Source organism: Schistocerca serialis, chromosome 2 (genome assembly GCF_023864345.2).
Source record: "Schistocerca serialis cubense isolate TAMUIC-IGC-003099 chromosome 2, iqSchSeri2.2, whole genome shotgun sequence".
Lineage (NCBI taxonomy): Eukaryota > Metazoa > Arthropoda > Insecta > Orthoptera > Acrididae > Schistocerca > Schistocerca serialis.
The window spans coordinates 844,707,621-844,733,175 of record NC_064639.1 but is presented as its reverse complement, the minus strand read 5'-3'; the positions used below and the strand labels follow the sequence as shown (position 1 = coordinate 844,733,175).

The 25,555-nt window shown below is 44.5% G+C and overlaps 1 protein-coding gene across 1 annotated transcript in view; it reads right to left on the bottom strand.

The window, feature by feature from the left end:
- LOC126456455 (uncharacterized) overlaps positions 1 to 25,555 on the bottom strand; it is a 478,332-nt gene that overhangs the window by 20,880 nt on the left and 431,897 nt on the right. Inside the window, exons 29-31 of the mRNA XM_050092205.1 lie at positions 13,653 to 13,841; positions 5,402 to 5,579; positions 925 to 1,060 (exon numbers count right to left, since the gene is read on the bottom strand). Of these exons, the coding sequence (XP_049948162.1) occupies positions 925 to 1,060; positions 5,402 to 5,579; positions 13,653 to 13,841 (503 nt within the window). The remainder of the gene's footprint in view (positions 1 to 924; positions 1,061 to 5,401; positions 5,580 to 13,652; positions 13,842 to 25,555) is intronic.

Below are 25,555 nucleotides of genomic sequence, written 5' to 3'. Positions count from 1 at the left end.
ACTGTCGTTTTTGACCATTAAATGAGTAGGAACCAACGTTCCAAGGCAAGGGTAGTTTCCTTGACGTCCTTTATGTCACCCCCCGAAGCCTTTTCGTGTTGATGTTGAGCGGCGGTGTGTGTGAAATATTTCCTCGGCCAACCATAAGAAAACTGCGTGACTTCAAAGCTGGTTGTCGCGGTTCTGATCTCCATAGCAGAAGCGTCAAAAGAAAGGGTGAAATGTGGGTAAGAGGGGTTTCATTACCTTCCCATCTTGTGACATGTCCACAGTGGTGTTGTGTAGAATTGTCATGCACTTTGATGCCAATATGACATTGTTAAGACACCTCACACAGCACGTGAACTTCTGAGCTGTGGCCTTTTTCTTCGCGTGTGCGAGTACCTTGCTGTTTGAAGCTTCGCGGAGCCCGATGGTCATGCCGCAGGGCGCCACACTTTTGCTGCGCTAAAGAGGAAGGTTGTCGGCTCCTCCGAGCCAAATTTCAAACTTCTACGTCGCAGTGGGAAACAATTACGGGATTTCGAAAGAATGAGCTTTTAACTGTGCTGCGTAGTGTGTATAAAGATCAGTCGTGGCATTTTAGGGTATATTTTTGATCACCAATTTTTGAATAATTTTTTGCATCATTCTCCGCCTCCTCCTCTGTCTTATTCTTCTGATGGTTCGGCATTAGCTGCAGCCATTCTTCTCTATTTTGTGCTCACATAAGGAAACGGACACATCGAACTGTTTCCACAGCCTACTTCACGCCTTGTTGTTTGCCAGATGGTTATGTGCAAGAATGGGTAATGGAGATGCTTACTTCTCGATGAGCTGCTTCACAAATTTAATAGCAACTGTTCACATGGGAGAGTTTTTCCTTGCAAGGTGCAGTGACGGACGTGTACTGCGCTGTATGTAATGAGCAGGGTATGTACTCACTTCTTTTTGTCGAGCTCCGATTCTGCATGGAAGTAGAAGTGTCGCTGGCGAGCATCGGGCGGCAGGACCTCGAAGGACAAGCGCTTCTCACCCGTGCCGCAGTTCTGCACCCGGTAGCCGTGCAGGCACGCCATCCCTGCACAAGGCGCGTGCGCGGTCTGTAAGTAACTCACCTGGCTGTTACACTGTTAATGCGACGCATACATAGAAACTCATACACGGGGAAGAATACAGAGTGTTTTAAAAGATTCGTCCCGTTTCAAAATGCTAACACATATCTTCTACACGAACGAAGACGGAAACATACGATGAATTTACGAGGGTGGTTCGATAAGTCTGGTAAAAAAGCAAGAAAAAACGAGTTTCGTAAACATCTCACCTTACTTCCCGACATAGTCTCCTTTGGGGAATATACACATGATCCAACGATCCTCCAGCTTGTTCATACCATCGGAAAAATAAGTTCTGTCAAACTCTGCAAAATACTCCTTGACTGCAATCATCGCTTTCCAAGCCAAACTTTCGAGTCAGCAGTCGCTTGGGGGTAGGTCTGGTGAATACGATGGATGAGGAATCAGTTCAAAGCGCGATTAACGCACTTTCGCCGTTGCTATCGCTGATGTGTGAGATACTCGAATAATGAAACAAAACCAGCACCTGTATTTCAATCTAACGTTGTTTATTCTACATGCTACCACGGTCAGACGACCATGATGGGCTTGTTGTTGCCACAGAAAGTATGGAATCCGGTTAATTTCGGCCCGCTGCATACGATTCTGTTCATTGCACATGAAAACGGTTGTGGATGGCAGGTTACGTTCGGGTCCTGATGATGACACCATGTGGTGTCGAAACTGGTAGCTTATGTTAAAAACAATAAACGACGTTAGATTCAAATACCGCCGCTGTCCGGCTGCAGTCCCACTTTCGTTGATGGATTGCTAGAGATGTGTGAGATGGTGCATTATCCATATGAAAGAGGACTGTTACGCCTGTCAATCTTGGTCTTCCTTAAGTCAACGCATTTTTCAAACGGTCTATCAATGAAGGACAATAGTACCCAGTTCTGGTTCTGCCATTTTCCAGGTAATCTATGAGCTTTACCAGCTGACAAAATGGTCTTTGCCTTCTTCGCTACACCTTCACAAGTTTTTTTTATTGTTTTCACTACCGTTTTGATTCTGATGTGTAATCATGGATCCAAGTTTAATTAACAGTCATAAATTGGCGCAAAAAGTCTTGCGTACGGCTATTAAACATCGCCAGACTGTGTGTTGAAACGTCATGCCGGATGCGCTCTTGATCGACTGTTAGGAATTGGGGCATCCACCTCACACGCAGCTTCTCCACAGCCAGTTCTCTGGGCAGGATATTAAACAGTCGTTCAGTTGAGGTGCCTATAGTCTCAGCAGTCGGACGGCCGGAGCGTGCTTCGTTTTCGGTGCTTCCTGACCACGTTTAACTTCATTAATCCAAAAGTAAATGCTCTTCAAGATGGTGTGGAGTCCTCGTGAACTTCATCCAGCTCGGTTTTGATTTCTGCGGCAGTCCAACCCTTCAAATGAAAATGTTTAACAACAAAATTTTCAATCGTAGTCGACACATTGACCAATTCAGACATCTATCAACAGTGAACTGTACGCTATATATTGTTGAAATTCTTAATACGACCCTTGGAATAATCAAGCTTACCAACATGAAGGCACATCGAAAATGTTCCACTCTTTCAAAGAAATGTACCAGACTTATCAGACCACCCTCGTAATTAAAGCATCGAAATTAAAGGTTTTGGTAGACGCGTTTGTAACTGGTGGGTTTTCTTGTACACTGCGTATTGTAGCGCGGCATTAAAGTGACGCTTGTTTCTATGGTGCACAATCGATGGTGTTGCTGCTCACATCCACAGAACATTCCTGAATGCACAGATCGGTATACCTTCTAAACGATCTGGGGACGAGATGTGAATTTGCTGGTCTCACGGAGCGACAACCTTATTGGAAATCGCATTCGGGAGGACGACGGTTCAATCCCGTCTCCGGCCATCCTGATTTAGGTTTTCCGTGATTTCCCTAAAATCGCTTCAGGCAAATGCCGGGATGGTTCCTTTGAAAGGGCACGGACGATTTCCTTCCCCATCCTTCCCTCACCCGAGCTTGCGCTCCGTCTCTAATGACCTCGTTGTCGACGGGACGTTAAACACTAATATCCTCCTCCTCCTCCTCCTTATTGGAAATCGATTTATGATGTTTCTGAGCAACAGTCATACAATAATTTTTAAATTAACACACCACGACGTCACTGCATTTTTGTTTATTGAATTAAGACCCAGGTTTCTGCCTTTTGTACCATTTCCAAGTGATTGCTAAAAGCAAAAATTGCGTACAATAATATCACACACTATTTCAAAAGATGTAAAATGTCTTAAACAATGAATATAAATAAGTGTATAACTACGAAATATGTCCTTACAGTTTATGTCATTAACGTATATTGCAGGGCATCAAGCTCAAAATTGGCCACAAATTAAGAAAAATATTGGCTCCAGACGAAATGCCAGACGTAAAATCATCAGGTTGAAAAAAGATCAGTAAATAGTCGTGAGGGCTCGTCATATTTAGGAAAACCAGGTTTACTTTGGTATACAAAAGATGAATACATGTCTTTGAGTTGTAATGATAGTGAAATCAAAGAGTATCGATAATAGAACAGCTGAATACTAAAATTACAAAATGTGAAAGATATATGACTACTAATGTTAAATATCTTCAGGCTGCATATGATTACCTTTGGGTGCCACTGTGTACTATCATCTTTGCAATAAACATATATACAACAAATCGTCAACAACTGTAAGTGAAACCACATTAAGTTTAATGAGGAACTATGTAGGAAAGTACACTACTGGCCATTAAAGTTGCTACACCACGAAGATGACGTGCTACATACGCGAAATTTAACCGACAGGAAGATGATGGTGTGATATGCAAAAGATTAGCTTTTCAGAGCATTTACACATGGTTGGCGCCGGTGGCGACACCTACAACGTGATGACATGAGGAAAGTTTCCAGCCGATTTCTCATACACAAACAGCAGTTGACCGGCGTTGCCTGGTGAAACGTTGTTGTGATGCCTCGTGTAAAGAGAAGAAATGGGTACCATCACGTTTCCGACTTTGATAAAGGTCGGATTGTAGTCTATGTTTATCGTATCGCGACATTGCTGCTCGCATTGGTCGAGTTCCAATGGCTGTTAGCAGAATATGGAATCGGTGGGTTCGGGAGGGTAATACGGAACGCCGTGCTGGATCCCAACGGCCTCGTATCACTAGCAGTCGAGATGACAGGCATCTTATACGGATGGCTGTAACGGATCGTGCAGCCACGTCTCGATCCCTGAGTCAACAGATAGGGACGTTTGCAAGACAACAACCATCCGCACGAACAGTTCGACGACGTTGGCAGCTCGGAGACCATGGCTGCGGTTACCCTTGACGCTGCATTACAGACAGGAGCGCCTGCGATGATGTACTCAACGACGAACCAGGGTGCACGAATGGCAAAACGTCATTTTTTCGGATGAATCCAGGTTCTGTTTACGGCATCATGGTTGTCCTATCCGTGTTTGGTGACATCGCGGTGAATGCACATTGGAAGCGTGTATTCGTCATCGCCATACTAGCGTGTCACCCGGCGTGGTGGGATGGAGTGCCATTGGTTACACGTCTCGGTCACCTCTTGTTCGCATTGACGGCACTTTGAACAGTGGACGTTACATTTCAGATGTGTTACGACCCGTGGCTCTACCCTTCATTCGATCCCTGCGAAACCCTACATTTCAGCAGGATAATGCACGACCGCATTTGCAGGTCCTGTACGGGCCTTTCTGGATACAGAAAATGTTCGACTGCTGCCCTGTCCAGCACATTCTCCAGATCTCTCTCCAACTGAAAACGTCTGGTCAATGGTGGCCGAGCAACTGGCTCGTCACAATACGCCAGTCGCTACTCTCGATGAACTGTGGTATCGTGTTGAAGCTGCATGGGCAGCTGTACCTGTACACCCCATCCAAGCTCTGTTTGACTCAATGCCCAGTCATATCAAGGCCGTTATTACGGCCGGAGGTGTTTATTCTGGGTACTGATTTCTCAGGATCTGTGCACCCAAATTGCGGGAAAATGTAATCACATGTCAGTTCTAGTATAATATATTTGCCCAATGAATACCTGTATGTCATATGCATTTCTTCTTGGTGTAGCAATTTTAATGGCCAGTAGTGTAGTTTAACAGCTTTTGATTTTTGTACAATAAATATTTTTTCTGTATCTGTACACGTTCGTTTTATATAACCAAAATGGTCATACCTCGTATTACAGTAAGAATAACGGGCATCTTTTAAATTATTATTTAGTTTCATAGGGCGCATTCTTTGATTCACAAACATGCAGGTGGTGCAGGGAGGAAGGGTGAGGCGCCTCACCGATGGCGGAGTCCGCGGTGCTGTCCTGGTAGAAGTAGAGACAGGCGTCCTTGAGCACGCAGAAGCGGCGCCGCCATTTCGGCCCTATCTGCGTGAGGTAGCCGGCGCAGTCGGGCTGCAGCACGCTGCTGGCGGGCAGCCGCAGGGCTCGCTGCGTCGCCTCCAGCCACTCGTCCGCCTGCAACAGGTAGCCACACTCTGGCAGCTCAGGCCGCTACTTCTCCGTAGCAGCTTCACAGCTTGGTCGTGGGGCAAGGGAAGCCAATGACTTGTTGACAAGGGAAACTCCATGACAGACGTGTAGGAAGATTCCAACCCCATTAAGATCAAAACAGGGTCCAGCAATACTGATATTAGTAGACTTCTGTTTGCTATTGCGATACCTAGGTCGGCAGATGATCGTTCAAGGTATCGCTATAGCAAGCAGAAGTCTACTTATGCCAGTATTGCTGGCCCCTGTTTTGATCAGAACCGAGGTGGAATATTCCTATACGTCGATCAGGGGCCTGAAGATGGCGTAGTAAATCGCCGAAACTTGTAGCCAAATAAAATAAATTTGGAAACTAGACGGCTGAAAGGTGTTTGATTCTACTTCCTGTGTTAAAAAGCCGAATCCTGCAACAGTCTATGAAAAAATGGACATATAGGTCCTTCAGATTTAATGGTAAGATGGCCTAGTCGAGAGTCCGTCAAAAACCGGGCGTACATGAAGCATGAATACAGGAAGGTGTACTATACTGTGAAGAAAGATGCAAAGTAGAAACAGTTAACGGTCCAAGCTCAAGATATGCAACATCGATTGATCTGGAAGTGGTGATTATCTGGTCACGGTGTTGGGATAAAAAGCGCGAGATGCGTGTTCGATAGTCTCTCGTGTCCGTTTTTTCATAAAATTATGAACTTTCCGTCCTATCATTGATGTGTCTGATGGATGTATTCAAATTTGAGTTTGTATCGTGGCGTAACGTCCGTTTGCTTCAGCTAGGTGTATGGAACGGTCTTGTAATGGAAGTTGATTCCGTATAACATACATTGAAGCGCCAAAGTCATGCGTATTCAAATACAGAGATATGTAAACAGGCGGAATACGGCACTGCGGTTGGCAACGCCTATATAAGACAACAAGTGTCTGGAGCAGTTGTTAGATCGCTTACTGTTGCTACAATGGGAGGTTATCAAGATTTGAGTGAGTTTCAACGTGGTGTTGCAGTCGGCGCACGAGAGATGGAACACAGCATCTCGGAGGTAGCGAAGAAGAGTACCATGAATATCAGAAATCCGCTAAAATATCAAATCTCCGACATCGCTGACCGGAAAAAGATCCTACAAGAACGGGACTAACGACGAATGAAGAGAATCGTTCAACGTAACGGAAGTGCAACTCTTCCGCAAATTGCTGCAGATTTCAGTGCTGGGTGATCAACAAGTGTCAGCGTGCGAACCATTCAAAGAAACATCATCGATATGGGCTTTCGGAGCAAAAGGCCCACTCGTGTAGCCGCGCGGAGTGGCCTCACGGTTTGAGGCGCCATGTCACGGATTGCGCGGCCCCTCCCGCCGGAGGTTCGAGTACTCCCTTGGGCATGCGTGTGTATGTTGTTCTTAGGATAAGCTAGTTTAAGTTAGTTTACGTAGTGCGCAAGTATAGGGACCGATGACCTCAGCAGTATGGTCCCTTAGAAATTCACACTTCACTTCACCCGCTCGTGTACACTTGGTGACTGCACAACACAAAGCTTTCCGCCTCGCCAATGTACCACGGCGCAGTTATCTTGCATCGGACCTACTGCTTACAGTGGGTCCCGACCACTAGCCGGTGTGTATCTGAGACGTGCGTTTTCACCAGATCCCATGATTACAAGGCTACGGGCCTCCAGACGTAAGTACTTCCTATTTTTTCTACGCAAGTACCACACGTTATGGCTCTTACGTTCCGTTTTGGAAGTTTTGACTCTTGGATTTCTGTGTTGTAACATAGTTGACTCCCGTTTACATGTTGTTTTCATTTACGTGGCGTCTCGCCCTGATCTCACTATTCATCACATGTACTTGCGACGGTAATATTTTCTTACCGCATGCATTATATTCTATAACCAATTTACAGTATGGCAATTGCCATGACCACAGAAAGAGGACAGACACTTCAATGACCGAACGGACTTTCCATAATTTTGCGAAAAAAAGGGGACACGAGGGAGATTTGCAGCCTAACACTGTGACCACATTACCGCCACGCCGAGTCTCTTCGAATCAGCTTGATATTGTACGTCTTGAGCTTGGACCTTTCACTGTTTCTATTTTGTTTCTTTTTTCACAGTTCATTACATCTTCTTCCTGTTTTCATGCTCGACCTGTGTGAAGTTTTTGACGGGCTGTCCATCAGGCTTACAGCTTACAGCTAAATCTGAGAGGGATGCGATGGGAAGACAAGCCAACAGTTTGTCTTGTTGCTTCCATAACGCTGCAGAATGGGGACTTAAGCTCTGAATTGTTTTGGAGCGCACAGGCTATTTTATCAATAAGTTTCTGCTCGACGATTCTTTCGCAGTTTTCTTTATTTGAAATCCGTTTCGAAGACTTTTGTGGCTTCGTTCTCCAGTAGTTAGGCTCACAAATGGACCATCAGACCTGTTAATTACGCATTTTAGTGATTTTAAGGTGAGCTGTAGAGAACCTGGCTAGCGGATTTTCATGCGACGGCTCCTAGTTTCCTACATGTGTAACGTTAATGATGCTACAATCAAGCGAAGGAAGAGCAGCGGTTTAAATTCATGGCTATCACGCTGACGGTACACGTTCAAATGCAGCCAGTGTACTTTTTCTCAGTTTCACTGTACAGTACATCATTAAATAATATATGTCATGCAAAATTGTTCAAAAACGCTCATTAATGAATCAGTCACCACCGCAAACTTTCTTCGAACGTGTATACCGTTTGTTACAGAATCGTCTTACTCGCTACGGCTTGCAGCGTTTACTGTACTGCAACGGAATTCCGGATGTTATTTATAGTAGAAGCATCCGAAACAAAAACTGGTTGAGCATCACGCACATTTAGTGAAAGTCGCTGCCTTGCTGGAACACGGATTTTTAAGAAGCGATAACGGGTTCATTCTTCGATCAAATTCAATGCGAACCATGCGTATTTCATCATTCCTGATGCAGACTAAAAGAATTTTTTTATGGATTCTTCGCTCGAAGCGATTTTTCTATTAGTCTGTAGCAAATTGGGAGCATTTTGAATTTTTTTCGTGAAAATTTTAATCTGCCTTTAAAAATAAACATCACACAGTTGGCTAAGAGGAGATAATTTTTACAGTACAGGTGCTTGCTTTTATTTCACGTACAAAGGTTTGATCGTTGAGTGTCTTATCAGTTTGCCCTCCCTTCGAATTGGCATTTTAACTGCGAACCACATACGCAATATACGTTTGAAGAACGTTTGCACTAATGATTCACTTATTAATGATATTACTACGTCGAAAATGACTATTTTTGAGTAATTTTCTGTGACATATACTATTTAATGGGATTCTGTACTTTGAAACTGAAAGAAAGTAGGGTGTGAACCTGTACCGCCAGCCTGATAGCCATGAGTGTGAATCTTAGCCGCTGCGTTATTTTCGCTTGGTTGTAACGTGACTAACGTTAGAGGTGCAGACGGTAAGTGTGAAACTCCAACATGATTTTCACAGGTAGGAGGGGCCGTTGTATGTAAAGCCACTAGCCAGGTACTGACGGCCCTCTAAAACATACCAAAGATCCACCATTTTCCTGATTAAAATGTCTGATGATTCCCTTCTCAGCTATCGAAAGGACTGAACCCGCATGTATATCTTGTTTCCGCGACATGCAGTACTACTACACGTATTTCATTGTGATGCAGAGGCCAGCAGCATAAAAACAAGAAGAAGGTTGGTGCTGCAGTACTCCAGCCATCAAATCAGCGGGGCGACATATAATATGCAGGTAAGTGCGTTTAAGTGGGGTTTCATTTACACACTATCTGGATACAAGCGTACAGGTGTGGCTGGGTGTTTTACACAATCGTCCTACGTCACAGAAAGAAGGACGCTACGGTGCAGGCGCCACTGTCATCGCTTTTCTTTCTTGGTTCACGTGCCATCGATCAGCGTGGCTGCATACCAAGATCATCAACATTTAACTCCAAATAAGGTCTTAATTACTGTTCACTAACCTCTTAGTTTGTTGTTGGTATATTCCGAAGTGCTTATCGGGAATGTGAGGCAGAACTTCAGCGCCACAGGAACTAAAGACGCTAACTGCGTAGTCAGAGCTCAACATTTTGGTGTTTGTGGACTTTGGCTTGGGAGAGATTTACGATACAGGTGTTCTGAACGTAATTCTGTAGAGCAAGTGTTACTTGATTACAAAATGAAATGATACAATTTTAGAGACTTTACTGGTCTCATACAGATATGATTCTTTTTGTATGTAGACTGAAGCAGCGAGTGAAAGTTTGTACCAAGGCCAAGAATCGAACCTGGGTCTTCTGCTTACTAGACAAGTGCGCTAGACACTAAGCCACCTTGGGACAGCGGATCGCACAGCTGCACGGATTACCTCGATCCAAATTCTCACTGCCGCTCCAGTGTAAATGGTTCAGTTGGCTCTGAGCACTATGGGACTTAACATCTGAGGTTATCAGTCCCCTAGAACTCAGAACTACTTAAACCTAACTAACCTAAAGACATCACACACATCCATGCCCGAGGCAGGATTCGAATCTGCGACCGTAGCGGTCGCGCGGTTTCAGATTGAAGCGCCTAGAACCGGTTGGCCACTCTGACCGACCCTCCAGTCTAATTTAAATTCCGTCTTACACACGAACAGAATTGCCGAGACTCTCCATCTTCTGGAATAGCATCTCGGAATCGAACGTAAATGTGGGATCCAGCCTGAAACTCAGGTGTAGGCAGTTATACAAATAAAATGACACAATTTCAGAGATTTTAAGGGTCTCGTAATGAAATGATCTTTTTTATGTATGTAGACTGAAGCGGCGAGTGAAAATTAGTACCAAGGGTGGTGAGTGGCTGTTGCAGAACATGGAGAGCCTCAGCAATTCCATTCGTGTGTAAGGGGGAATTTAAAGTAGGCTGGGGCGGCAGTGAGAGTGGACCGAGGAAGGAGGCGTGCCAGGGTAATCCGTGCAACTGTGTGAACCGCTTTGCAAGGTGGCTTAGCGGCTAGTGGACCTGGCTAATAAGGAGGAGACCCGGGTTCAATTCCTGGCGTTGTTACTAGATTGTTGCCTATTCTCTGTTTCGGAAGCAATTACTGTTTTTTATTTGCATTCACTTTGCTCTTCTGAATACTTTAGTATGGTACATAACTATGTTACAAGCAGAAAATGGAATGATCATATAAAGTTGATCATCGGTAAAGCAGATGCCAGACTGAGATTCATTGGAAGAACCCGAAGGAAATGCAATGCGAGAACAAAGGAAGTAGGTTACAGTACGCTTGGTAGCCCACTGCTTGAATACTGCTGACCAGTGTGGGATCCGTACCAGATAGGGTTGATAGAAGAGATAGAGAAGATCCAACGGAGAGCAGCGCGCTTCGTTATAGGATCATTTAGTAATCGCGAAAGCGTTACGGAGACGATAGATAAACTCTAGTGGAAGACTCTGCAGGAGAGACGCTCAGTAGCTCGGTACGGGCTTTTGTTGAGGTTTCGAGAACATACCTTCACCGAGGAGTCAAGCAGTATATTGCTCCCTCCTACGTATATCTCGCGAAGAGACCACGTGCATAAAATCAGAGAGATTAGAGCCCACACAGAGGCATACCGAGAATCCTTCTTTCCACGAACAATACGAGACTGGAATAGAAGGGAGAACCGATAGAGGTACTCAAGGTACCCTCCGCCACACACCGTCAGGTGGCTTGCGGAGTATGGATGTAGATGTAGATGTAGAATATGTAGGTAAGTGCGTTTAAGTGGGGTTTCATTTACACACTATCTGGATACAAGCGTACAGGTGTGGCTGGGTGTTTTACACAATCGTCCTACGTCACAGAAAGAAGCACGCCACGGTGCAGGCGCCACTGTCTTCGCTTTTCTTTCTTGGTTCACGTGCCATCGATCAGCGTGGCTGCATACCAAGATCATCAACATTTAACTCCAAATAAGGTCTTAATTACTGTTCACTAACCTCTTAGTTTGTTGTTGGTATATTCCGAAGTGCTTATCGGGAATGTGAGGCAGAACTTCAGCGCCACAGGAACTAAAGACGCTAACTGCGTAGTCAGAGCTCAACATTTTGGTGTTTGTGGACTTTGGCTTGGGAGAGATTTACGATACAGGTGTTCTGAACGTAATTCTGTAGAGCAAGTGTTACTTGATTACAAATGAAATGATACAATTTCAGAGACTTTACTGGTCTCATACAGATATGATTCTTTTTGTATGTAGACTGAAGCAGCGAGTGAAAATTTGTACCAAGGCTAGGAATCGAACCTGGGTCTTCCGCTTATTAGACAGGTGCGCTGGACACTAAGCCACCTTGGCATATAGGTTCGCACAGCTGCACGGATTACCTCGATCCAAATTCTCTATGCCGACCCAGTCTAATTTAAATTACGTGTTACAAAAGAATGGTTCAAATGGCTTTGAGCACTGTGGGACTTAACTGCTGAGGTCATCAGTCCCCTAGAACTCAGAACTACTTAAATCTAACTAATCTAAGGACATTACACACATCCCTGCCCGAGGCAGGATTCGAACCTGCGACCGTAGCGGCCGCACGGTTCCAGACTGTAGCGCCTAGAACCGCTCGGCCACTCCGGCCGGCTTACGTGTTACAGACGAACAGAATTGCCTAGGCTCTCCATCTTCTGGAATAGCATCTCGGCATCGAAAGTAAATGTGGGATCCAGCCTGAAACGCAAGTGCAGGGATTTATACAAATAAAATGACACGATTTCAGAGATTTTACGGGTCTCGTAAAGAAAATGATCTTTTTTACGTATGTAGACTGAAGCGGCGAGTGAAAATTTGTACCAAGGGTGCTGAGGTGCTGTTCCAGAACATGGAGAGGCTCAGCAATTCCGTTCGTATGAAAGGGGGAATTGAAAGTACAGGGTGATCAAAAAGTCAGTATTAATTTGAAAACTTGATAAACCACGGAATAATGTAGTTAGAGAGGTAGAAATTGACACACATGCTTGGAATGGCATGGGGTTTTATTAGAACCAAAAAAAATAGCAAAGTTCACAAAATGTCCGACTGATGGCGCTGGACAGCAAATCTGCTACCGTGACGGGTGAGAGGTATGCCGATATGTTACAGAGTCGCATCATCGCCAGCCTGGCTGATAAACACCTGCCGGAACGTACGATGTTTATGCAAGATGGCGCTCCACCCCATATTGCTAGACGCGTGAGAGATCTCTTGCGTGCGTCGTTTGGTGATGATCGTGTGCTCAGCCGCCACTTTCGTCATGCTTGGCCTCCCAGGTTCCCAGACCTCAGTCCGTGCGATTATTGGCTTTGGGGTTACCTGAAGTCGCAAGTGTATCGCGATCGACCGACATCTCTAGGGATGCTGAAAGACAACATCCGACGCGAATGCCTCACCATAACTCCGGACATGCTTTACAGTGGAGTTCACAACATTATTCCTCGACTACAGCTATTGTTGGGGAATGATGGTGGACATATTGAGCATTTGCTGTAAAGAACATCATCTTTGCTTTGTCTTACGTTGTCATGCTATTTCGGTTCAGATGAAGCGCCATCTGTCGGACATTTTTTGAACGTTTGAAGTTTTTTGGTTTTAATAAAACTCCATGTCATATCCAAGCATGTGTGTCAATTTTTACCTCTCTATCTACATTATTCCGTGATTTATTTAGTTTTCAAATTTATACTGACTTTTTGATCACCCGGTAGATTGGGGAGGCAGTGAGACTGGATCGAGGAGGGAAGCGTGCAAGGGTAATCCGTGCAGTTTTCTGAACCGCTTTCCCAAGGTGGCTTAGTGGCTAGTGCACCTGCCTAATAAGGAGGAGACCCCGGTTCGATTCCTGGCGTTGTTACTTGGTTGTCGCCTAGTCCCTGTTTCGGAAGGAATCACTGTTTTGTCTTGGCATTTCACTTTTTTCTTTTGGGTGCTTTAGTGTGGTACATAACTATGTTACGAGTAGAAAACAATGTGTGATGGGGTTAGGCTACTGACTGACATGTACAGTGGTTGTAGTTGGAGTGCGGGCCGGCTACTCACGTGGTTGTTGCGCTCGATGGCGTGCGAGAGGACGGCGAGCCAGCGCGTGAGCGCCTCCTCCGAGTCTGCGGCGAGCGTCAGCCCCAGGCCGCCCTTGCGCGCCAGCTGCAGGCAGTGCTGTCGGCCGGCGGCCTCGCAGCGCGACGCCGCGTACCGGTGCAGCATGAGCGCGCCCAGCGGCAGGCTCTCCTGCGGAAAAGAAGGAAGGCCACGGCGTCCGTAAGGGCCGAGTCACTGCAGGCGGGGCTCGAGCTCAGCGCGTACCAAGCATAGCGAGGAAGTCTACTGCACCATTTCAAAGTACCGTATGCTGAGTATGCTGACGAAACAGCTCCATTTTTAGCAATCGTATTCATTGGCTCCCAGGACAAAACATTCGTACCTAAAGAATAGAAACTTACGCAGATCACACAAATAAGGAAACAGAAATAATCCGTTGACTTATATGTAGCACCAAACGGCTAACTGCAGGGCAACAAAAATTCGAAATTCGCGATTTCATACAGTAGGCCTAATTGGCCGAGTTTAAGAACTGGAAATGCTGCCATAATCTACTCAATAAGAGCGAAAATCTTAGTTTAAAGGGTTAACCTAGTAAGTCAGATGCTATTGTAAAACTTTTTTTGTCTTCGACCGTACTTTTTACTACGATATTACAGTGCCTGTGTTATTCCAAATTATTAAGTGTTGAGTGCTATTGACAAGAGATTTCAGATCGATTCCGTATTTCTGGATTTCCGGAAGGCATTTGACACTGCACCACACAAGCGGCTCGTAGTGAATTTGCGTACTTATGGAATATCGTCCCACTTATGTAACTGGATTTGTTCAAAAATGGTTCAAATGACTCTGAGCACTATGGGACTTAACACCTGAGGTCATCAGTCCCCTAGAACTTAGAACTAGTTAAACGTAACTAACCTAAAGACATCACACACGTCCATGCCCGGGGCAGGATTCGAACGTGCGACCGTAGCGGTCGCGCGGTTCCAGACTGAAGCGCCTAGAACCGCTCGGCCACTCCAGCCGGCGCTAACTAAATTTGTGATTTCCTATCAGAGACGTCAAAGTTCGTAGTAACTGACGGAAAGTCGTCGAGTGAAACAGTAGTGATTTCCCCAACGTAGTGTTATAGCCCCTTTGCTGTTCGTTATCTACATAAACGATTTGGGACAATCTGAGCAGCCGTCTTCGGTTGTTTGCAGATGACGCTGTCGTTTATCGACTAATAAAGTCATCAGAAGATCAAAACAAACTGCAAAACGATTTAGAAAAGATATCTGAATGGTGCGAAAAGTGGCAATTGACCCTAAATAACGAAAAGTGTGAGGTCATTGTAATATAACGACATTATGTTACAGCCAATAGATGTTAAAATGAACTAACTGTACAAACTTCAACAAATGTTATCGATACTACGTATAAAAATGACTATCGTATAAAAATGACGTTAATTATTTCATTATTACTATAATAATTTAATTTCTGTGTGCATTAAAACTATTATCAGAGAACTACATTCATGGACAACGACAATTATAATTTTTTTTGTTATCTGTGATAACTGTGGTTCAGTTGCTCTTCCTGTCCTAACCGTTAAACTGTTCGGACGTGAGACGTGTGAGGTCTGTAAAGAGAAAACCTGTAACTATATTGTTAATTATTATTTGAAAAATAAAGTCGCTATTGTCTAGACGTGGATTTGTATTTATTTCAGTTGTAATCCAATCTAATTAATGTCTTTAGTGTTAATTTTCAGCCCCGCAATTAGGAGCGCAGCCATTAGCGCTAGTAACTTACAGCGGAGTTTACTAGTAGCTGGTATAAAAAATATAAAACATTTTTCATTGAGAATAATTTTAAATGCTAAAGAATAGAGAACAAAAGGCTTAAAGACTTTTATCTGAATATATTAACTTGATATAAAAGGAATCGAGAATAACAATAGACAAATTGACTATCGTCCGTCCCCCGCCATCTTAGCAAAAATGTCTCCGCGGTAGTTTTGAATTGAGAATTTTAACAAAGATAAATGTTGTTAGATAGAAATGAATGCAGATAAATGTTCACCTGTGGTCCCGAACCTACTTTAAAAGACAGAATTCAACTCAGATTGAATATTTAAAAATAGTGCTCACAGCACGTTACGGAATATCAATTTCTTATTTGCTGATGTATGAAGCCTAATTATTTCGGCCGATTTACACGAAATATTTTAATAGGAGACATACGTCAGTGTTGTGTGCGGGTAGTACTTTGTGACTAATTGTTCCTTTTGCTAGAGAAAAGTGCTTCCATCTTAAGCAACAGTTGTGTAAAGTCTGATAAATGATATGCAATTTAATGTCACTCACAGGACTTTACAGACAACATTTCTCCACAACGTCAGGTGGAGATTTCCTTAGCAGATCTTAGCAGAGTGACAAATAGTAGCCGGGATAATCATTTCTGAGATCAAACGAATTGTTACACTGACAGTAGGTAACTGGTTTTAAAATTTTTTTGAGATACCGGAAATATCATTTATAAGTAATTAAAGTCACGAAATACTATAAACCGGTTCAGCTACATCATCCACATGAGTGCTAAAAGGAACTCGTTAAACTTCGGTTACACGATAAATCAGTCTAATCTAAAAGCCGCAAATTCAACTAAATACCTAGATATTATAATTACGGAGAACTTAAATTGGAAGGAACACATAGAAAATGTTGCGGTGAACGCTAACCAAAAACTGCGTTTTATTGGTAGGACACTTAGAAAATGTAACAGACCTACTACTGAGACTGCCTACACTACGCTTGTCCGTCGTCTTTTAGAATGCTGCTGTGCGGTGTGGGATCCTTACCAGATAGCACTGACGGAGTACATCGAAAAAGTTGAAAGAAAGACAGCACGATTTGTATTATCGCGAAATATTGGAGAGAGTGTCACAGAAATGATACAGGGTTTGGGCTGGACATCATTAAAAAAAAAGGTGTTTTTCGTTGCGACGCAATCTTCTCACGAAATGTCAATCACCAACTTTCTCCTCCGAATGCGAAAATATTTTGTTGACACCGACCTACACAGGCAGAAACGATGACCACGATAAAATAAAGAAATCAGAGCTCGTACGGAAAGATGTAGATGTTCGTTTTTTCCGCACGCTATACGAGATTGGAATAATAGAAAATTGTGGAGGTGGTTCGATGAACCCTCTACCAGGCAATTAAACGTGATTTGCAGGGTATCCATGTAGGTGTAGATGTAGATGTGCCGTATGCTAACGAAACAGCTCCATTTTTAGGAATCATATTCATTCGCTCCCTAGACAAAACATTCGTACCCAAAAAATAGAAACTTACGCAGATCACACAAGAAAGGAAACAGAAATAATCCGTTGAATTATATGTATCACTAAACGGCTAACTGTCGGGAATTAAAATTCGATTTTCGCGATTTCATACAGTTATTGGTCGAATTTAAGAACTGAAAATGCTGTCATAATCTAGCCATTAAGAGCGAAAATCTTGAAGGTTTAACCCAGTAAGTCAAATACTATAGTAACACTTTTTGTCTTGGACCGTAGTTTTTATTACTATATTACAGTGCCTGTATTATTTCGAATTATGATGCAATGACCGTTCGGACATGCATGCACGTAATTAGGAAGAACACAGGCACTGCAACCTGGTATTTGTCCGCAGACACCGGGCAAGCGATATTTAAGTAAAATGTCTCCCCTGTACGGATATATACACAACGGATGTACGAGTACAGGTTGTAGACACATGATTTACGACATATGGAAGTTTGGATCTGGCAGTGAGTCGTGTTCGGTAACCGCTCGCGATAAGGCAGGTATTACACTATCAAATTTCTTTGTCAAAGATTTGATCAAAGATATGATGAAATACTCATCAAATTTATTTGACAAAGATCTTTGATGTGGCTCATCAAATTTTTCGTCAAAGTTCAAGATGGCTGACAACAACAACTTGTTATTAACCGCAGCAGTTGCATGTGCCACAATTGCACTGTGTGCACATGTGGAAGAGAAGAGGGGAAAAAAAAGGAAACGTACCTCGGTGAAGCCGTGGGTTTTGCGGCGAGACGATAAAAGCATTCAACAAAACTTGTTACGTGAGCTTGTGGTGGAGGACGTCAAGTTTATATAAATTACTTCAGTAATGGCTCATATCACAAAGCACAATACTCACTTACGATCTGCTATATCTGCAGAAGACAGGCTCACTGTAACACTCCGATTCCTTGCTACGGGAGAGAGTTAGGATAGGTTAGTTTAGGTCTCCAATCTTCTTAATCTATTTTTGTTTTCAGGGTACCTCGCGTTGCAAAGCGCCTAATCAGCTTCATACATCTCTATTAAATTTGTAGTTGTCAGTACAAACCAAATGTATTTACCGGCCATGTTTATAAACACACTACAGATGACAGAACGTTGGAGCAATGCTAGCGCTCCACGTGGTAACATGTCACATTGCAGTGAACAGAAGACAAGCGACTTTTATGATCAAATTTACAGCGAGGCCCTAGATTTGATCAAATTTATTTGACGACAGACGAGATTTGACAAAGTGTCCTATTACACCATCAAACTTCTATCACAAAACTATTTGACATATCAAATTTGACAAAGAAATTTGATACTGTAATACAGGCCTAAGCGGTAAATCCGGTTTTTATTCCCGGTCCTGCGCAAATTTTCACTGTCGTAATTGCATTATACATCCGATGGCTGTCCATATTCGCAACTGCGAATACATTTCATCTATAGTTTTTATTGCCTTTGTTACACCTTACATGTTTGGCGTTACACCATTTTCAAAGGATCCACAGTAAAATGCATATGCAGGAGAAATATGTCATGACATCTAGTCAGTACACCATGACAAGTGAATGAAAGTAGCAAAAAAAAAAAAAAAAAATGGCTCTGAGCACTATGGGACTCAACCTGCTGTGGTCATAAGTCCCCTAGAACTTAGAACTACTTAAACCTAACTAACCTAAGGACATCACACACATCCATGCCCGAGGCAGGATTCGAACCTGCGACCGTAGCGGTCGTGCGGTTCCAGACTGTAGCGCCTTTAACCGCTCGGCCACTCCGGCCGGCTGAAAGTAGCACATGACGAAATATATGACATACAATATCTTATGGATCAACAAATAGCAAAAATGAACATATCCAATATACATAAATACGTAGTGGGTTGCCTGTCTTAATGTTGTGAGATGTGAGTGGGAACTGATTAAAATGTACTCCCTAAAACCCTAAGGAAAGGAGTTTTCCAGATGGCACTTACTGCATGGCCGTTATGGCATATATTTTGGCATCAAAAAAATAGTTTAAATATGAAACTACATAGTTCCAGACACCTTTTGAAGTCTCAAACTTGTATGAAGCATACAGGGTAATTCAGAAGGAATGTCACATAAATTGTGAGGCGATCCCACATGTCAAAATAAACTGACAAAGTTCCATGAACATGTGTCCGATCGTTATGGAACTGGAGCGGATTGAAGACTACAAATATCTGTTTGTACTGTACTCGGGTCTCCAGCCGGGTGCAGTCGTTTTCAAACCACGATATTTCGACAGCGTTCCTTGGCGTCATCTTCAGGTGATACCTGCAGACTGAGCGTCTCCGCTGAATCTCCACCCCTTTATACTCTGATCGCACCCCACCCCTTCCCCCGTGTCATGCCGCACGCGGCGCTGCGGGAGTGGTGGTGGGGAGGGGCGGGCTGCTGGCTGCTGGATGCGAACTGTGGACCATCAGATGTCCTGTGGCCTTCGTCGGTCGCGGAAGTCGCTCTGGGTCGGCGCTGTGCTTTTAGTTGGCTGAGTGTTGGGTCCCAGGCTTTGCTGAGGTTGAACCCGGCGTCTCTGTTGATCAGCCCATCAGCTACACGTATTTCAATCGCCTTCTTCAGAACACAGTCCCAAAAAGATGAGGCCTGCCGTAAAACTTTCGTTTTCGCGTACTCCATAGTATCTCCAGTATCCATGTAATGTTCCGCAACCGCAGATTTTGTAGGCTACTTCAGTTCAGTGTGCCTTCTGTGTTCCTGGCAGCTTTCTTCGACTGTCCGTACAGTTTTCCCGATGTATGCCTTACCGCATTTACACGGAATACGGTAAACACTCGGTTTGCGGAGCCTCAGGTCATACAATCCTGGAAATGGAAAAAAGAACACATTGACACCGGTGTGTCAGACCCACCATACTTGCTCCGGACACTGCGAGAGGGCTGTACAAGCAATGATCACACGCACGGCACAGCGGACACACCAGGAACCGCGGTGTTGGCCGTCGAATGGCGCTAGCTGCGCAGCATTTGTGCACCGCCGCCGTCAGTGTCAGCCAGTTTGCCGTGGCATACGGAACTCCATCACAGTCTTTAACACTGGTAGCATGCCGCGACAGCGTGGACGTGAACCGTATGTGCAGTTGACGGACTTTGAGCGAGGGCGTATAGTGGGCATGCGGGAGGCCGGGTGGACGTACCGCCGAATTGCTCAACACGTGGGGCGTGAGGTCTCCACAGTACATCGATGTTGTCGCCAGTGGTCGGCGGAAGGTGCACGTGCCCGTCGACCTGGGACCGGACCGCAGCGACGCACGGATGCACGCCAAGACCGTAGGATCCTACGCAGTTCCGTAGGGGACCGCACCGCCACTTCCCAGCAAATTAGGGACACTGTTGCTCCTGGGGTATCGGCGAGGACCATTCGCAACCGTCTCCATGAATCTGGGCTACGGTCCCGCACACCGTTAGGCCGTCTTCCGCTCACGCCTCAACATCGTGCAGCCCGCCTCCAGTGGTGTCGCGACAGGCGTGAATGAAGGGACGAATGGAGACGTGTCGTCTTCAGCGATGAGAGTCGCTTCTGCCTTGGTGCCAATGATGGTCGTATGCGTGTTTGGCGCCGTGCAGGTGAACGCCACAATCAGGACTGCATACGACCGAGGCACACAGGGCCAACACCCGGCATCATGGTGTGGGGAGCGATCTCCTACACTGGCCGTAAACCACTGGTGATCGTCGAGGGGACACTGAATAGTGCACGGTACATCCAAACCGTCATCGAACCCATCGTTCTACCATTCCTAGACCGGCAAGGGAACTTGCTGTTCCAACAGGACAATGCACGTCCGCATGTATCCCGTGCCACCCAACGTGCTCTAGAAGGTGTAAGTCAACTACCCTGGCCAGCAAGATCTCCGGATCTGTCCCCCATTGAGCATGTTTGGGACTGGATGAAGCGTCGTCTCACGCGGTCTGCACGTCCAGCACGAACGCTGGTCCAACTGAGGCGCCAGGTGGAAATGGCATGGCAAGCCGTTCCACAGGACTACATCCAGCATCTCTACGATCGTCTCCATGGGAGAATAGCAGCCTGCATTGCTGCGAAAGGTGGATATACACTGTACTAGTGCCGACATTGTACATGCTCTGTTGCCTGTGTCTATGTGCCTGTGGTTCTGTCAGTGTGATCATGTGATGTATCTGACATCAGGAATGTGTCAATAAAGTTTCCCCTTCCTGGGACAATGAATTCACGGTGTTCTTATTTCAATTTCCAGGAGTGTATTTTACTGTACCTAGCAGGGCACGCGTTTTCGGAGGTGGGCGGAAGACACATTTTATGTTACACCGAGCCAGAATTCTGTCGATTTTGTTGGATACTTTGCCGGCGTAAGGCAGGTACGCCGTTCTCTTCTCGTCCTCTTCGTTCTCTCTCTGCTGGGCTTGTGCATTCTGCCTGAAAGCACGTCGAATTTGACTCTCGTTATATCCGTTCTTCATAAAACGTCCTTAAGGTGGTTAAGTTCTCCTTGTAGGCATTCCTCGTCCGATATTGCGCGGGCCCTGTGTACCAGTGTTCGCAGTACAGCCTCACGCTGTGAAGGATGATGGCAGCTGGTAGCGTGGAGATACAGATCTGTGTGGGTTTCTTTCCTGTATACACTGTGTCCCAAGGTGCCATCCGCTTTGCGCTTGACTAGGACGTCCAGAAACTGGAGTTGACCATTCTCTTCCACCTCCATGGTGAATTTGATGTTAGGATGCAGAGAATTCAGATGTTGGATAAACTCTTGAAGTTTTTCTCTTCCATGGGGCCATCTCACAAATGTGTCGTCAACATTTCTGTAAAAGCACATAGGCTTCAGTGCTGCAGTTTCCAGTGCTTTCTCTTCGAAGTCCTCCATAAACAAGTTTGCTACCACTGGTGACAGGGGACACCCAATGTCAATACCATCCGTTTGTTCGTAATAGTTTCCATCGAAAAGAAAGAATGTTGATGTGAGAACAAATTCGAAAAGATTAGTCATTGTCGGGTTGAATTTATCCCTAATCAAGAGTACTCTGCTCAAAAGCGAGACCACATCGAAGCTCACCGTGAGGTCCTGGTTACGGGGGCGCAGCTCCTGCAGCCATTGAATGAAATGTACAGAATTCCTGATGCGATGCTGACATTTCCCGGCGTGAGGGCTTAATTCCGCCGTTAAATATTTGGCTAGCTGGTACGATGGAGCGCCTATTTGCCTGCCGAAGGAATCTTCGAGAAGCTCCGACCTCGAGCTGCTGCACCCCCCAAAGCTCTATGCGTTACCAAAGGTGCACAAAAAGGATGTTCCTTTGCGCCCTATCGTCATCAACATAGATACTATAGATATATATGAAATAATGTAACAAATAAATAAAAATATGTCATGTAATCAACATTACTAACAAAACATACTTTTTGATTCTTAGGTGTAGCCTTGCGCCGGCACACATATACTAGGGAAGTCATACGGTTTTAGGTATAGCCTCGAAAAATAAAGACACTTGATTAATTCTTCTTTGATTTATTGGTATATATGCGTAGTCATTCTACACATCGAAATAGGCTGCCGTAGCACGTCGTTTGATGAACCAAACAAAATGACACTGCCCACTGAAGAAGAGCACTATAGTGGGCTAATTCGTTCTCCGTATTTGAAGGAGAACAACGCTTTAACAATCAATACTGAGTTGGGAAGTATACGGCGATAACGCAGCATCATATGAGACTTTGATTAGGTAGCAAGATCACTTGATCTGAACCCATATAACTTTTGACTTTGGGGATATCTAAAGGAATGGGTTTACTAGGGACACGTTCTGTCTCTACCTGATTTGAAGACCAATATAAAGGAACACTTTGCTATTTGGTCAAATATATCTAAATCACAAGGAAGTGGCACTGAAGAACAGGCAAGTGCAATAGAAGAAAAGGCATGGGGCTCGAAGACCAGCTTATTACAATTGACGCGACAGTGAAGAAAGTGAAAATAAGTCATGGACAAGTTTGCAAAAGCTCACACGACAATATGAGTATAACAAAGATCGCGCTCGGCTGTTTTCCAGAACTCGTCGCACCTATTCAAAATTTAGGCCGAACCGAGGCAGCAGCGGAAATGTTGCAGCTGTGTCAGCCGAATTTATATGATTTATTTAGTCGCCTGATCAACATCGAGTACGATCCCTGGAGAAAGAAGGAAAGTAAGTTGCGGAAGATATGGTTTGGCAAAGGCGAAGACCCAACCATCTTCAGGCAACGTGTTGTTGGAGACTACCATCGTGCGTTGCTATGACGATCGTAAAGGGCAAACCGCACAGGAGCACACTACCCGAACTCTACTAACCGCTTTTGCTCCACGACAGCGTGCCGAGCTCATTTTGTACCGGATGGACTCACACACGCTGCTTCACTGGAGTATCAATTATTGCCTCACATCCCGAACTGTCCTGACAGGGCACACAGTGACTTCGTCCTCTTCCCCAGGTCGAGCAACCAGTGCGTGGCAGCCATTTGCAGAATGGCGACAAGATGACTTCCGAGGGAGAACGTTTTCCTAAACATCCAAAATACAGGCTCCTACAACTAACGCCTCAGCCAAGTCATCCATCTTCTGCATCTACATCTACATGGTTACTCTGCAATTCACACTTAAGTGCCTCGCAGAGGGTTCATCGAACTATTTCCATACTACTTCTCAACCAATCCACTCTCGAGTGGCGCATGGGAAAAAGGAACACCTAAATCTTTCCGTTCGACTCTGATTCCTCTTATTTTATTAAGATGATCACTTCTCCCTACGTAGGTGGGTGTCAACAAAAGATTTTCGCACTCGGAAGAGAAAGATGGTGATTGAAATTTCGTAAATAGATGTTGCCGCAAAGAAAACCGACTTTTTTTCAGTGACTGCCACCCCAATTCGCGTATCATATCAGTGACACTCTCACCCCTCACGAAACGAGCTGCCCTTCTTTGCACTTCTACGATGTCCTCCGTCAATCCTACCTGGTAAGGATCCCATACCACGCAGCAATATTCCAGCAGAGGATGGACAAGTGTAATAATGTAGGCTATCTCTTTAGTAGGTTTGTCGCATCTTCTAAGTGTTCTGCCAACAAAGCGCAGTCTTTGTTTCGCCTTCCCCACGATATTATCTATGTGGTCTTTCCAATTTAAGTTGCTCGTAATAGCAATTCCTAGGTATTTAGTCGAGTTGACAGCCCTTATATTTGTGCGATTTATCGTATACCCAAAATTTATTGGATTTCTTTTAGTACCCATGTGGATGACCTCGCACTTTTCTTTGTTTAGTGCTAATTGCCACTTTTAGCACCATACAGAAATTCTCTCTAGATCATTTTGTAATTGGAATTGATCGTCTGATAATTTTACTAGACGGTAAATTACAGCGTCATCTGCAAACAATCTAAGGAGTCTGCTCAGATTATCACCTAGATCATTTATGTAAATCAAGAACAGCAGAGGGCCTATGACACCACCTTGCGGAACTTGATGATTTAGTCTATCACTACGAACTGTGACCTCTCTGAGAGGAAATCACGTATCCAGTCACACAACTGAGACGATACTCCAGGGCACGCAATTTGATTAATAGTCGCTTGTGAGGAACGGTATCAAAAGCCTTATGGAAATCTAGGAATATGGAATCGATCTGAGATCCCTTGACGACAGCACTCATTACTTCATGGGAATAAAGAGCTAGCTGTGTTGCACAAGAGCGATATTTTCTGAATCCGTGTTGGTTATGTATCAATAAGTCATTTTTTTTCAAGGTGATTAATAATGTTCGAGTACAGTATATGCTCCAAAATGCTACTGCAAATTGAGGTCAGTGATATGGGTCTGTAATTCAATGGGTTACTCCTATTTCCTTTCTTGGATTCTGGTGTGACCTGTGATACTTTCCAGTCTTTAGGAACAGACGTTTCGTCAAGTGAGCGGTTGTATATGACTGCTAAGAAAGGCGCTATTGTGTCTGCATACTCTGAAAGGAACCTGATTGGTGTACCATCTGGACCGGAAGACTTGCCTTTCCTAAGTGATTTGAGTTGTTTCGCAACACCTAAGATATCTACTTTTATGTCAATCACGCTAACAGCTGTTCTGGTTCCGAATTCTGGAATATTTACTTCGTCTTCTTTCGTGAAGGAATTACGGAAAACTGTATTTAGTGACTCCGCTTTAGTGTTACCATCATCGGTAACATTTCCATCGCTGTCGCGCAGTCACGGTATTGACTGTTTTTGCCACTGGTGTGCTTTCCATACGACCAGAATCTCTATGGATTTTCTACCATATTTTGAGACAATATTTCAGTGTGGAAACTATTAAAAGCATCTCGCATTGACGGCCGCACTAAATTTTGAGCTTCCGTGGAACTTAGCCAGTCTTGGGGATTTTGCGTTCTTCTGAATTTAGCATGCTTTTTTCGTTGCTTCTGCAACGTGTTCTGACGTGTTTTGTGGACCATGATGGATCAGTCCCGTCTCTTATTAACTTATGCGGTATGAATCTACCTATTGCTTTGAGTTTGAGCCATATCTGGT